At 45.6% G+C, this 11,903-nt stretch overlaps 1 protein-coding gene across 3 annotated transcripts in view; it reads right to left on the bottom strand.

Moving 5' to 3' along the window:
* MAP3K21 (mitogen-activated protein kinase kinase kinase 21) overlaps window positions 1–7,361 on the bottom strand; it is a 40,373-nt gene extending 33,012 nt beyond the window's left edge. For all 3 annotated transcript variants that reach the window (XM_057368444.1, XM_057368445.1, XM_057368446.1), the window contains exon 1: window positions 6,536–7,361. In XM_057368444.1, the coding sequence (XP_057224427.1) occupies window positions 6,536–7,271 (736 nt within the window). In that variant the 5' untranslated portion in view covers window positions 7,272–7,361. The remainder of the gene's footprint in view (window positions 1–6,535) is intronic.
* Window positions 7,362–11,903: the final 4,542 nt, after the last annotated feature.

The following is an 11,903-nucleotide window of genomic DNA, read 5'->3' as shown; positions in this document are numbered from 1 at the left end:
CCACAAAAAAACCTCAACCTTCCAACAGTTATAAAGCAGATCACTTGGTGTTTTACAATGACTGAACAAAGACAGAGAGAAGAAAGACATGAAAAACCAAATTAGATTCAGAGAAAGATCAAAGGAATATTATTCTTGACTTAATAATCCAACCTGTTAGAGATGCAGCCTCAACACCAAATAAGAAATAACTCTGTACAGTTGTCAGATGGACATAGTTGGGGAAACATTAAAATGAAAGTCTGTAATAAAAATGAGTTATAAATAGGGGTAGTAAAAGTTCATGGGGTTTTAATTAATCAAATTACATCTAGMTAGTGTTTCAGCCCAGAGTCTTGTTTTCAGCATTAAGCACTACATGCAAATATACTTTAGCTTTCCTCACTTTGAGGGACTTTGTTCTAAATTACTGAGCAATTTTTTCCACTTTTTAATGTCCAGATTTAAGCCACAGAAAAACATCAAACAGAAACAAATTTAGAAGATCATAGTTGAGGTGAAATAAATATCTACTGCAGTTATGTCTTCATCTACAAATAAAATAACTGCTGGATGCTATTCCTCCTCCGAAAGCTTAGACTGTACAAATACTGCATTACAGAGCAGTAGTTCACAAAATTTCATTTGATGGATACTGTATTAAAATCATTAGGTTCCTAAATATTATTTTTAAATGCTGAAACACATGCTTCAACTGGAAATTAGCTCTACAACACTGTGACTCTATAGTTATTAGCACTTTAGTTATTTCTACAGTAGATTGAGACAACCACAGCAATCAGTTACTCAAAATTGTTCTGTCTTGAATTCTAGCATCTTTCTGAACAYGAAATATACAACATATTTATATGCAAGTAAATACATCAAATGAATATTAAAACAGGCATAACACATAACATTGCCTCTGATGAACTGGGAAAAGATAATACTCTAGCTCAAGGCCGCTAAGCATCTGCTAAGCAAAGCTCCCACAGAATCCAACTAACCTTCACCGCCTCTCAAAAAATAGAATCCCTATCTGCATAGTCTGAGCACACATCAAATAATGAAACAAATTACTGGGAGCAATGTTTTATGAAACACAGAGAACTTATTCATGTGACATAAGGACATTAAAAAGGAAAACTTACTGGAATTCAAAGGCACGCTAACTTTAAATAGATCATAGCCTTCAAAACAGGTGGTGTTTCCCAAATTAACAGTTTTGCAATCCTACCGATGTTTGCATGAAGGTTGGTTTGATTTTGGTTTTCTGTTTTGTTTTTTTTTTTAAAGACTAGTTAGCCACAAGGTTATAAAAACCAAAACTCCTTCCTGCTTATACACTTCCAGATGCAGAAGATGATACACTTCCACTTCAGCATGCATGACCAATTCTTAATGTTTTAATGCAGCAGCATTATCTTTACAGCAAAGCAAGGCAGGGCTACTGCCTCACAGAGATGGGAGAGCAACCTGGTACACCTGGCACAATTTCTAGCTTTATGCAATTTTAAGTAATTAAGAACAGGGTAAASCATTTAAGTACCGTGACTTCCTACAGGGAGACAGCATTGAAAACTACAGCATACAGATTATAAACTGCAAAATGTCTTCTGGCCCACTATTTTACCTGACTGACATTTATCAAGGTGATACCACATTCTCAAAGACATGGTTCCTATGGGTTTTATGGAAGTCACTTGCCTTATGGCAGAGGAACTTCAGTTAGTTCTGCCAGAAAAAAATCCACTCTGCTCCAGACCTCAGAGACACAATTCACCAGGAGCTTAGCAGCTAGCCAGGCAATACAAGCAGTGTCAAACCAATTGCAGCATATGCAGCCTGATACAGGAGGTGCAGGAGTCACCCATCACTGGAGATAAGCACCTTGGAACAACCAGGCTTAGCCCACTGGGGATGTGGACTGGAATATGAGATGCAAGTTCCATGAATGGGAGCACCAGGAGGAGGAGATGAGATGCAGAATACATACCTGTAGAACATGAGGGTTTTTTTCGTTACACAACAACAGGTGAGCAGTAATTGGCACAGTGCTACTGACAGAAAATTCTCCAAGTTTCACTGTCATTAGTGGGCATCTTGGAACTTTATTTTCAAAGAAGTTACATTGATGCTCAAATGTACTGAAAAGCCATTTCTGTTCTCTCTCAAAACTATCAAAGACAATTGTAATAGAATTCAATTTTGAATTATCTTGGTAACTGTGCAAGATTCTGAATTTCAAACATTTAATAACAGTTCTACTTGTGACGGGAGCAAGTCTTAACCTCTTTGAAACAGTTAAGAGACAAATTATATACCCTAGTGATTTCAGAGTATGTAAAATCAGTTCAGAAGATGGCAGATAGGCTTAATTCTAGTTTCTTACTCTTCCTCTCCCTGAACAGCTAGCCTAAAGTTGCTATATGGAGACATTTGAGAGAAAGCAGTTTTTATGARTTCTGGAAAACATCTCCATGTTATTTTAAAGCTGTTTAAAAGCACAACTTGAGCACTTCTGCTGCAAATAACCTGTAAAAGCAAAGAACCAGAGATAATTTGTTCTTGTTTTTCTCAAACTCCAGGATATCTTGCCTCATCAAAAGCAACTAATTCAACAGTTCTGTCAAAACACATCCCACTTCCTTTTAAGGTTTTAAAAATCAAATTATTTCTATTCTCTGACTGCTTCTCATGATACTAGTTTGAAGAACGTGACATTACAGTGGATTGTCCATTGGCAGTTTCACTGCCCTTCTGTATGTTTAATTCCTTCAGATTCCAAATGCTATTCSCATCAGCATTGCCACTTCCATGGTCTTATTCAACAATCCTTGAAATTGAAGCTGACCTTGACAATTTAAAAAAGCGGTACAAACTCAGTGCTGTTCAGAGCTGAGGGCTGTAAAGGATGCTGCRATGTTGGAGGAGCTGGTGAAAGCCATAGCAAACAGAACCCTACTTGCATACCCATCTATGACAAGTGAGCCCAGAGCACTTTATCAGTACTGTGTTAGGACACAGTATCTACACATAATCAACTCTGTAATCAAGGTTAGGTCTATGCCATAAGCAAGATATTCTGAACTTATTGCAATGCTTCCCAGAAGTACATGAGGCTGCTGCACTAGAGATAAAGTGCATTTTTTAAAGTAGTACACAGTCTGAAATCAAAGCCAGAATCACAAGCCCCTATTTTCTCTACRCTCAACTTCAGAAAGTGAAAATGTGGCACACTCTAGCTGAACATATTACTAGCTTTCTTCAGATAAAATAACTAGTAGAGGYTGTCCTGAGCCCTTACACAACCACAGGTCTTGTAACTAATGTGGTGTCCTTGCTCAGAATTAAGAAATTTGACTCCCTCAGAGCAAAGGAGCTRCCCTTCCAAAGAGCCAGAAAAATAGCTGAGATGTGGCAAAAAGACACATGTAACTATTAGTGTCTGGTGTCTAGATGAATTCCTGCCTTATGTTTACATTAAGATTTACATTTTTTTCATAGTCAGCTGGCATGCTTAATGAAGACTAAACTCCTACCCAGAAGACAGAGTTAGGAATATTCAAGTATTTTCACAGTTTTTAAGGTATCTCCTTTTCAGTTAAGGTATCAATTAATTCAGAATTCCTTGACTAACAATGAGGGTTTAATAAAAATCAAATTTTCTTCCAARATTTTTATTCAGATTTTAGACAGCYAAAGGTCACCTCTTAATTTTATATTATGTCCTTAATCTATAAAGCATATTAAGGAACATAGGAACTGCTTATGAGAAGTTATCCTCAAAAAAAGCCATGATCTTGTCAGAGAAACTTCTCACCACGTCAGCCACACAAGGCTTTACAAAGCACCAATAACTGATAAATCAACATTAGAGACCATAGTTACTATCACACATGTAAAGCTAAAAGTGTTCTTTACACYTTTCTTTTGTCTGTTTCTGAAAAACCTGGATTTCAGAATTGAACAAACTCTCTGCTGTTAACAAAACTCAAGAGTTACACTTGACATCCTTGTTCAGCCCTAACAACCGAGTTTGTTAGTTTTTTCTTCCAATATGGAAAACATTTGTATACCTATTAATTTCCCTACTTTAGCAGAAACAAATCTTTTCCCACTTCCCAAAAGGAGCCCAATGAAATTAGAGCATTCAAACTCAGCCAGTTGCTGCTGTTAATAAAGACCTGCTCATAGCTCTTCTGTTTGAGGCACTTTCTCTCCAGTCCTGTCAATTTGGCATCAGCGAAACCACACTAGATATGCTATAGAGATCCCAACTCCATAAAATTGCATGGAGAGAAGTAACATGCTTGTCTTTGAGAGGCTTGCTATTGCCTGCCAACCACAAGCCCAGACACATATCCTTTCTGGTTCAAATACACTGGTAAAAGGGGCTCCCTTTTCCCTGGCTGAAAAAAAGTAGTTCCTGCCTACTTGCTAGGGAAATAGTTTGAAGCATTCCTTACCAAGCCATGTTAAAGGCAGGCATTTTTCTGATTTATTGCCTGAGGAAGAAAAAATATCCTTGTTAGCAAAAAATAACGAAGCTAGCTCAAAACTGGTACATTTGTATACTACCTAGAGTTGCTTAATAGAGAGCACTGAACCACCACCACCACCACCAGCAGCAGTGCCTGGAAACCAGAGATGAGCTGGTGAGGAATGGGTGCTGCCAGACCCCTGTCTGGAGCTACAGCCACTGCAGAACTGTTACTACCCAAGCCAAGCAAGTCGCTCAGTCAACCCTGGCAGCATTCCACTCCCACTATGCAAGACTGCAAAAGACTGTAAAAGAAAAAGAATGAAGGGAAATCTTCAATGAATGGATGAGTTACCAGAACACAGGATAYTGTCATGACCTGCAGTCATCTTAAATTCATGTTGTTCAATGGTATATGGTACCACCAGTGCACCACTGCCTTCTAACATTATCAATTAGACAGATGATGAAGAGACATAATTCTATTTAGCATATTCAATTTGGTGTTCCAACTTTGCTAAGATTAAGAAATACTGGTGAGAGATCTAACTAGTTCAAGTTARGTGCATGTGCAACAGGAATTAGTAATAAAAGCAATGAATAGGCACATTTGGTGAGGTTATAATCACAAGTATGTTTTTGAAATGCTCTGCCACTACCCATATACAAAAAGATGATAATGGTAACCAGTTCTCAGCAGTACCCAAATCACCTCCGGGGGTTATGCTAAACCACAGGGTTATGAATTAATTTCAGACACAAACTTTGCCACTGTCACTTAACATACTGCTAGCATGCAGCAGACTGCTGTCTAAAGCAGAAGCACTGAATACTCAAGGTGCAGCAGCCCACTCTGAACACAGCAGCAAACTAAACAGGCACAAGCTGCCTACAGACCACTCGCTAAAAATTAAGGTCTTGGCCATGACGCTGAAGGTCCAAGAGTTCATCGTCTGTGCTACAAACAGAACCACAAACACAGCTGAGCTAGGTCCTTTCTTTATCAAACAAATAGTGAAAGTATTCTCAGAACAGTCAGTCCCATGACTGAGCCTTGTCTTARCAGCCCATGCATGGTGACCTTCAAGACACACAGTCTCTTAAACAAAGTGCTTCAAACTTGAATGAAGCTTTTTTGTTTCTACTGGACTACTTAAGGACTCCTAACTGGAAAAAAAAAAGAAAAAAAAGACTAACACATTGCTGCACTTTTGGCACATGCAGAACAAAAAGGAAAGAGTTGAGATAGCTTCAGATATTTATGGAAACACATAGATTTCCACTTTCAGGTCATCAGTTCAATAAACACAGCCTTTCCAACTGCCAAAATCTTAGATGCTTCTGTACTGTCAGACAGATCAAGGAGCCATTAAGCATGAATTGAGCAAATCCCTCATTCTTGCAGGTGCATTTGTTCATGCCAAGGGATGAAAGCGTCTGGCATCTAAACAACAGTTTCTACGAGTTTTGAGGAACTGGTCTTTTTCACCTCAATCTTTGCTAAGTGTGTAAATTTTAGCAATGTTAAATGCATGCAGTGAAAACCACAAATACATACGATTGTTCAGGAGTGAAACAGAAGTAATATCCTTATTAAATCTTTTCTTTACAAGGCACTTGGATTATTTGGTRGGTTTTAAAAGCCAGGACCACACAACGCATCAGAGTAAAAACAGCCTTGTGGATTTGCAATTATGGTTGCGCGCAGGATTTCATCCCAACTTTGAGCTCCCTTCCGAGAGGGCAGGACTTTGAAYGCGCTGAAGGGACCCCCGTCTTCTCCCGACCTTTCCACGATTCCATACCCAGCTCACAGCCCGGCAAACTAACCTGCCGCTGGCCCAAGCTTCTGGCAGCGGGTGCCCGAGTTGCGACACCCATTCCCCGGTGAAACAGGGCTCTCGGTCGGAGCCCGTCCAGGCCCGGCCACCCGCCCCGGCCACGGCCAGCGCCGCCGCGCCGGGACTCCCCCGGGCCCCAGCGGCCTGAGCCGGGGACACCGCCTCGCCGTCACCTTCGCGGCGGTCCGAAGGTCCCTCCTCACCTCCCTCCCCCRCCCCGCCAGGGACTCACTGTTGCTCGACTTGAGGTCTCGGTGCAGAATCGGGACGATGGCCTCGTCGTGCAGGTAAAGCATGCCGCGGGCGATCTGTACCGCCCAGTTCACCAGGATGTGCGGGGGGATGCGGCGGCCCCCGCGGGCGGTCGCGGCCCCGGGGGCGGCGGCCAGGGCCCTGTTGAGGGATCCGCCGCGGGCGAACTCCATGACGAGGCAGAGGTTGGGTTCCCGCAGGCAGACCCCGTGCAGAGCGATGATGTTTGGGTGCCGCAGCATGGAGAAGAGCTTGGCCTCCTGCCGCACGCTCTCCGCCGTTGCCGTGATGTCCTCGTCAGGGTCCTGCCGCGCCGCCTTCACGGCCACCTCCCGGCCCCGCCAGGTGGCCCGGTACACCTTCCCGAAGCCCCCCACGCCGATGATCTCCTGCAGCTCCAGGTGCTGGAAGTCGATCTCCGTCAGGCTCCCCACGGGGTCTCCCCGCCCGCCGCCCCCCGCCGCCGCTCCGCCGCGGGGCTGGCGGGTCACGTAGTTGGCCGGGAAGATGCCGAGGCGGTGGCGGATCTTCCCCGCCCACCAGCCGTCGTCGCCGGACACCGCCGCGTCCTGCGACAGCACCTCCACCACGTCCCCCCGCCGCAGGCTCAGCTCGTCCTCGCCGCTCGCCTCGTAGTCGTACAGCGCCGTCCACAGCGGGCACGGGCCCCCGCCGCCACCGGCGGCCGCCGCCGCYCCGGCGCCCGGCAGAGCCATGGCAGCGACCTCAGCCCCGGCGGCCACCAGCAGCAGCGCCGCCGACGTGGGAGCGTCCGCCCAGCCGCATCCTCACCTGCCGCTGCCGCCGCCGCCGAGCGGGAGCCGCGGGAGGGGAGGCGAGGCGAGGCGAGGGGAGGGCGGGGCGCGGGGCAGGGGGGGGGCCGCCCCCCGGCCCGGTCGCCGCCGCCGCCGGGCTCCGGCACGGAGAGCGCATGCGCGCGCGAGAAAGGCGGGGAGGGCAGCCGGTGCTTCGCGCCCGCCCGCCCGGGCTCGCGGATTGGCCGCGCGCTGTCACGTGGCGCGGGGCGCGGAGGGGTCGGTGCGGRGCCGGGGACGGACGGCGCGGAGGGAGCTGGTACTTCTCCTCTTGTCCTTCGAGGGCTGCAGACAGGGCTGAGGGTTTGTGCCTACGCCCGCAGCTTCCCCTCTCCTTCCTTGTTCGGTTTTGGGGCTTCTTTGGAACAAACCCCAAGCGGCTTCTGAAGAAACGGAGCTTCCTCGGTTCGTGTTTGCTCTGTCACCCGCCTCCGTTTGTGGGCTCTCACAGAACGGGTCAGTCATTGGGGGTCGTCTGGTCCCACCTCCCTGCAGAAGCAGGGTCATCCTAGAGCACATGGCACAGGATTGAGGCCAGGTAGTTCTTGAACATCTCCTGTGAGGGAGATTCCACAACCTCTCTGGGCAATCCCTTCCAGTGCTCGGTCACTTGCACGATGAAGACGTTCTGCCTCATACCCAGGTGGAATTTCCTGTGTCAATTTGTGCCGATTGCCTCTTGTCCTATTGCTTGAGAAGAGCCTGGCTTCATCCTCTTGGCACCCCTCCCCTTAGATACCAATAGATGTTGATSCGGTCCCTTCTTGTTCATCTCCTCGAGGCTGAACAGGCCCAGCTCCTTCAGCCTTTTTTAGTAGGAGAGATGTTCCAGGCCCTTAATGATCTTTGTAGCTCTCCGCTGGACCTATTCCAACTCTCCCTTGCTCACCACCCTATCCATGCATAGGCTGAGAGTCCCAGCTCTGTGTGGTGCGATCACCCAATCCTTTCAATTAAGAGGTTGTCTGAAAATAGCAAATGTTGTGTACATGCTATTTCTGGGTAAAGATTCTCCTGGTTTTAAGTGGAAAAATTGTATCACTTTCTAAACTACAGTCGTGGTTTCCTTGGAAGTTAGAGGGAAGTGTGTGGGCTAGGGACGCCCTCTCGTCTCGCCAGTGTGGTGGGAAACTGGTTCAAAGTGGAAGGAAATGAGTTTTCATCCCGGGAGCCGAACACTGTGCTGTGGGGCTTGTGGTTATGGATGTAGCTGCTGCCAGCAGAGGCCCCGAGGAGGATTGTAAAGGTTTGGGAAAGGTGTGAAACTGCACTGCTGGTTGGAATAACGTCGTGTGATGAACACTCCAAGTTTTGCACAAAAACCTGCATTCAGAGCACAGTTCATCTCCACTTAAACAGAGAGTTTGCTGCTGGATACCACAGAATTAATGTTTGAACATGAAGACAGTAATTAAAAAAAATTACAGTATTGAAAAAATATAAATTCTTTTTATCCCCCTGTATTCATAGTTATACACAAGATAAAAATGAAATTATGCCGGAGTGACTTATTGAACTACATTAACCAAAAAGAAAGAATGCAGAACCAGCATGTCTATTGAGTTTTCTCAAATTTCGTTTAATATAACATTGCCTTGCAGCTATTCAGAGAGRTAATTACAAGCCTTTCCCTTATCTGCATATTTGTCTTATTATAAAAAAATATAAAAGCCATAAAGTGTGTTGTAATACAAGCGTTCTGCCACACAAATTCCACCTTGTACCTTGTTATCTAAAAGACTGCAGGAACTAATTAAGTGTGGAATGTTTTGGGTCAGATAGGGTATTGGTTGCAGTACAGTGAAATGTTTAAGTATTTATCTAGACCAAACTTTGCTTTCTGAAGTTCCACTATCCACTAGCAGTCACTGCACTCGGGTTAGTCTTTGTTCAGTTTTGCTTTAGCACCCAGCACTCCAGGATCTTGGTGTATAGTTGCTGTTCCTAAGAGTTCCAATAATGGAAATATTACTACCCAGAACGGTGTAAAGTGCTCTTAACTTTCCTGACGGCACCACCTAGTGGAGTTACTGCTTAGAAGAGCGGCGTACAGACGGCGAAGCTTTTGCCTCAGACCCTCACTGTCATCTTTCGAGAGAAAAGAGGTCCCTTTTTTCACCTTTGGTACTCCTGCAACTGTGTAGCTACAACACTGTACATCTACATTGTGTCCASGACACATATCCTGATCCGAAAATTACAGGAACTCTTCATAACTGCAAGTACCATTAAACAAAAAAAAAAAAAAAATCGGTGTAATTAGCATTATCTAGAAGTGAGGAAGGTTTGAGGGGCATGATGGATGAGTGATGTGTGGACAAGTGCCTTGGTTTAATCCCAGTCAGCTACCAAGCCCCATGTAGGCACTTGTTCATTCCCCCACCAGCAGGATCGAGAAGAGAATTGGAGGGGTAAAAGTAAGAAAACTTGTGGGTTGAGATAAAGACAGTTTAATAGGGAAAGGAAAGCCATGCACCCAAGCAAAGCAAAACAATGAATTAATTCATCACTTTCCATGGGTAGACAGGTGTCCAGCCATCTCCAGGAGAGCAGGGCCTCATCACATGTAATGGTTACTTGAGAAGACAAACACCATCACTCCAAATGTCCCCTCCTTCCTTCTTCTTCCCCCCCCTTTTATATACTGAGCATGTTGTCACATGGTCTGGAATATCCCTTTGGCCATCTTTGGTCACCTGCTCTGGCTATGCTCCCTCCCAGTTTTTGKTTTTTTTGTACCACCTCACTGGCAGGGCATGAGACACAAAAAGTTTCTCGATTTATGACAAACATGACATAGCAATAACTAAAATACYAGTGTGTTATCAATACTGTTCTCATATGGAATCCAAAACATAGCACTCTACAATCTACTGAGAAGAAAATTATCCCTATTGCAGTCTGAATTATCTATGCCTTCCACTTTATAACTTACATGAGTTAGAGRTCTCAAAAAACAGAAGAGAGGAGGTTTTGAAGAAGCTTTCAATTTATGCCCTTGTTTACTCTTTTTGATTTTGTGGAGCTGTGCATGTAAATGATCTTATTTGCCAGTATGCCTGTGGAAAAGGCTTCAGTAATTTCTGAAACATTTTTAAAATAATCAAAAATATTAATCATAGCTGCATATTGCACTTGATTCAATCACCACAGCTGCATAACAAACTTTGTAACATTTGAAAAGAACCTGCAAAGGATTTTTAAAAATCACTCAACAAGGCAGAGGTTTGGGCAAGATGTGTTTACAGGAGTAGCACATGAGGTACAACTGGGACTGTGCCTGCTTCATACAGCTCAAGAATAGCTTAGGAAACTTTGCTGCTCCCTGGGGTCACACTAAGCAAGTTCTCAGACCTCAAGGCTGTAGATCCTCAGGCATCTAAGGGTGCTGAAGGAGATGATGCCATTCTTCCCCTGCTCCTAACCTCTTGTCCGTAGTGCTGTATCATCCCTCCTATCAAGCCAACACAAGCATGCAGCAYGGTCACACTGCCTGCAACATCACGAAGAAAGCTGAGGTATGTGATTCATCAGTTCACAAATATTACAATAGCATCTTTGGTCTCTTAGCTTTGCCAAAAAAATTCCACACAAAGCACAGCAGAATGGTATGTTTGGTCTGTGAAACTAGCCATGATCAGGAACAATGGAAGTAGGGTCAATTTGGTGATGTACAATCTGTGCAGCTACCTCCATTACATACATGCATTCTTCACAAAATTGACTAAAATAAAAGTCTATACAACGGGGGAAAGTCCCAGTCCCCCCCTTCTAAGGGGCTTGTGAAAGGTTTACAATTAAAGTTCACAGCTATTTTCTGATGGTAGGGCGTAACAGGTAGGGAGCACTGTGTGTGGTCAGTCCTGGTGTTCACAACCCACCCTTATACCCCTTTCTTCAGGGGTGCGCCATAAGAATATACCTGGTATTCTTATGCCTCATTCTTCACCGATTTTAGTCTCATTGCTCAAGGTTTTCACTCAGCTCCATCACTTTTTCAGCCCCACTCCCCCCACACGTCACACGCCTGTACTTCCTCCACCCTGCCCCTACCTCCTCACTCCGCTAGTTTCAGGTCAGCTGCGTGAAACTCTTCAACGAAGGCAGAYTAGGTTTTACCCTAAACTCATTCTTGAAAGAAACCGAATGTTTTTTTTGAGGAATTTCCCCACATCCCGCACAAATCACAGCTCAAGTCAACACATAACGGGTGACACCGAAGTTGGGCAGAGCTCACAGATCGGAAACTCGTGATGTATCGGGCAGGATCAGTGAGAACCCAGCGGTGGGGGAGTGGCCGGCGAGGCGCGCAGCCCAGCTGGCGGCCGGAGGGGCTGCCCCTGTGCCGCGCTYTTTTTGCACCTGTGAGCGCACCTCGCGGTACCCGGGGCGGGACGCAGCCGTGACTGACGCCCCYGCGCCAGCACTGCCCCCCCTCCGCCGCGGCTCGGCCCGGCTCCGCTCCGCCCCGCGGCCTCCGTGCGCTGCCGCCGCTCCCAGCAGCCGGGCGCGGACCCCGGTGTGGCGGCTGAG

The sequence above is a fragment of the Malurus melanocephalus genome, unplaced genomic scaffold, assembly GCF_030028575.1.
Source record: "Malurus melanocephalus ecotype Western Australia unplaced genomic scaffold, MMel_1.1 scaffold_92, whole genome shotgun sequence".
Lineage (NCBI taxonomy): Eukaryota > Metazoa > Chordata > Aves > Passeriformes > Maluridae > Malurus > Malurus melanocephalus.
Note: the sequence above shows the minus strand (reverse complement) of the source record. Positions and strands in the feature narration are given on the sequence as shown.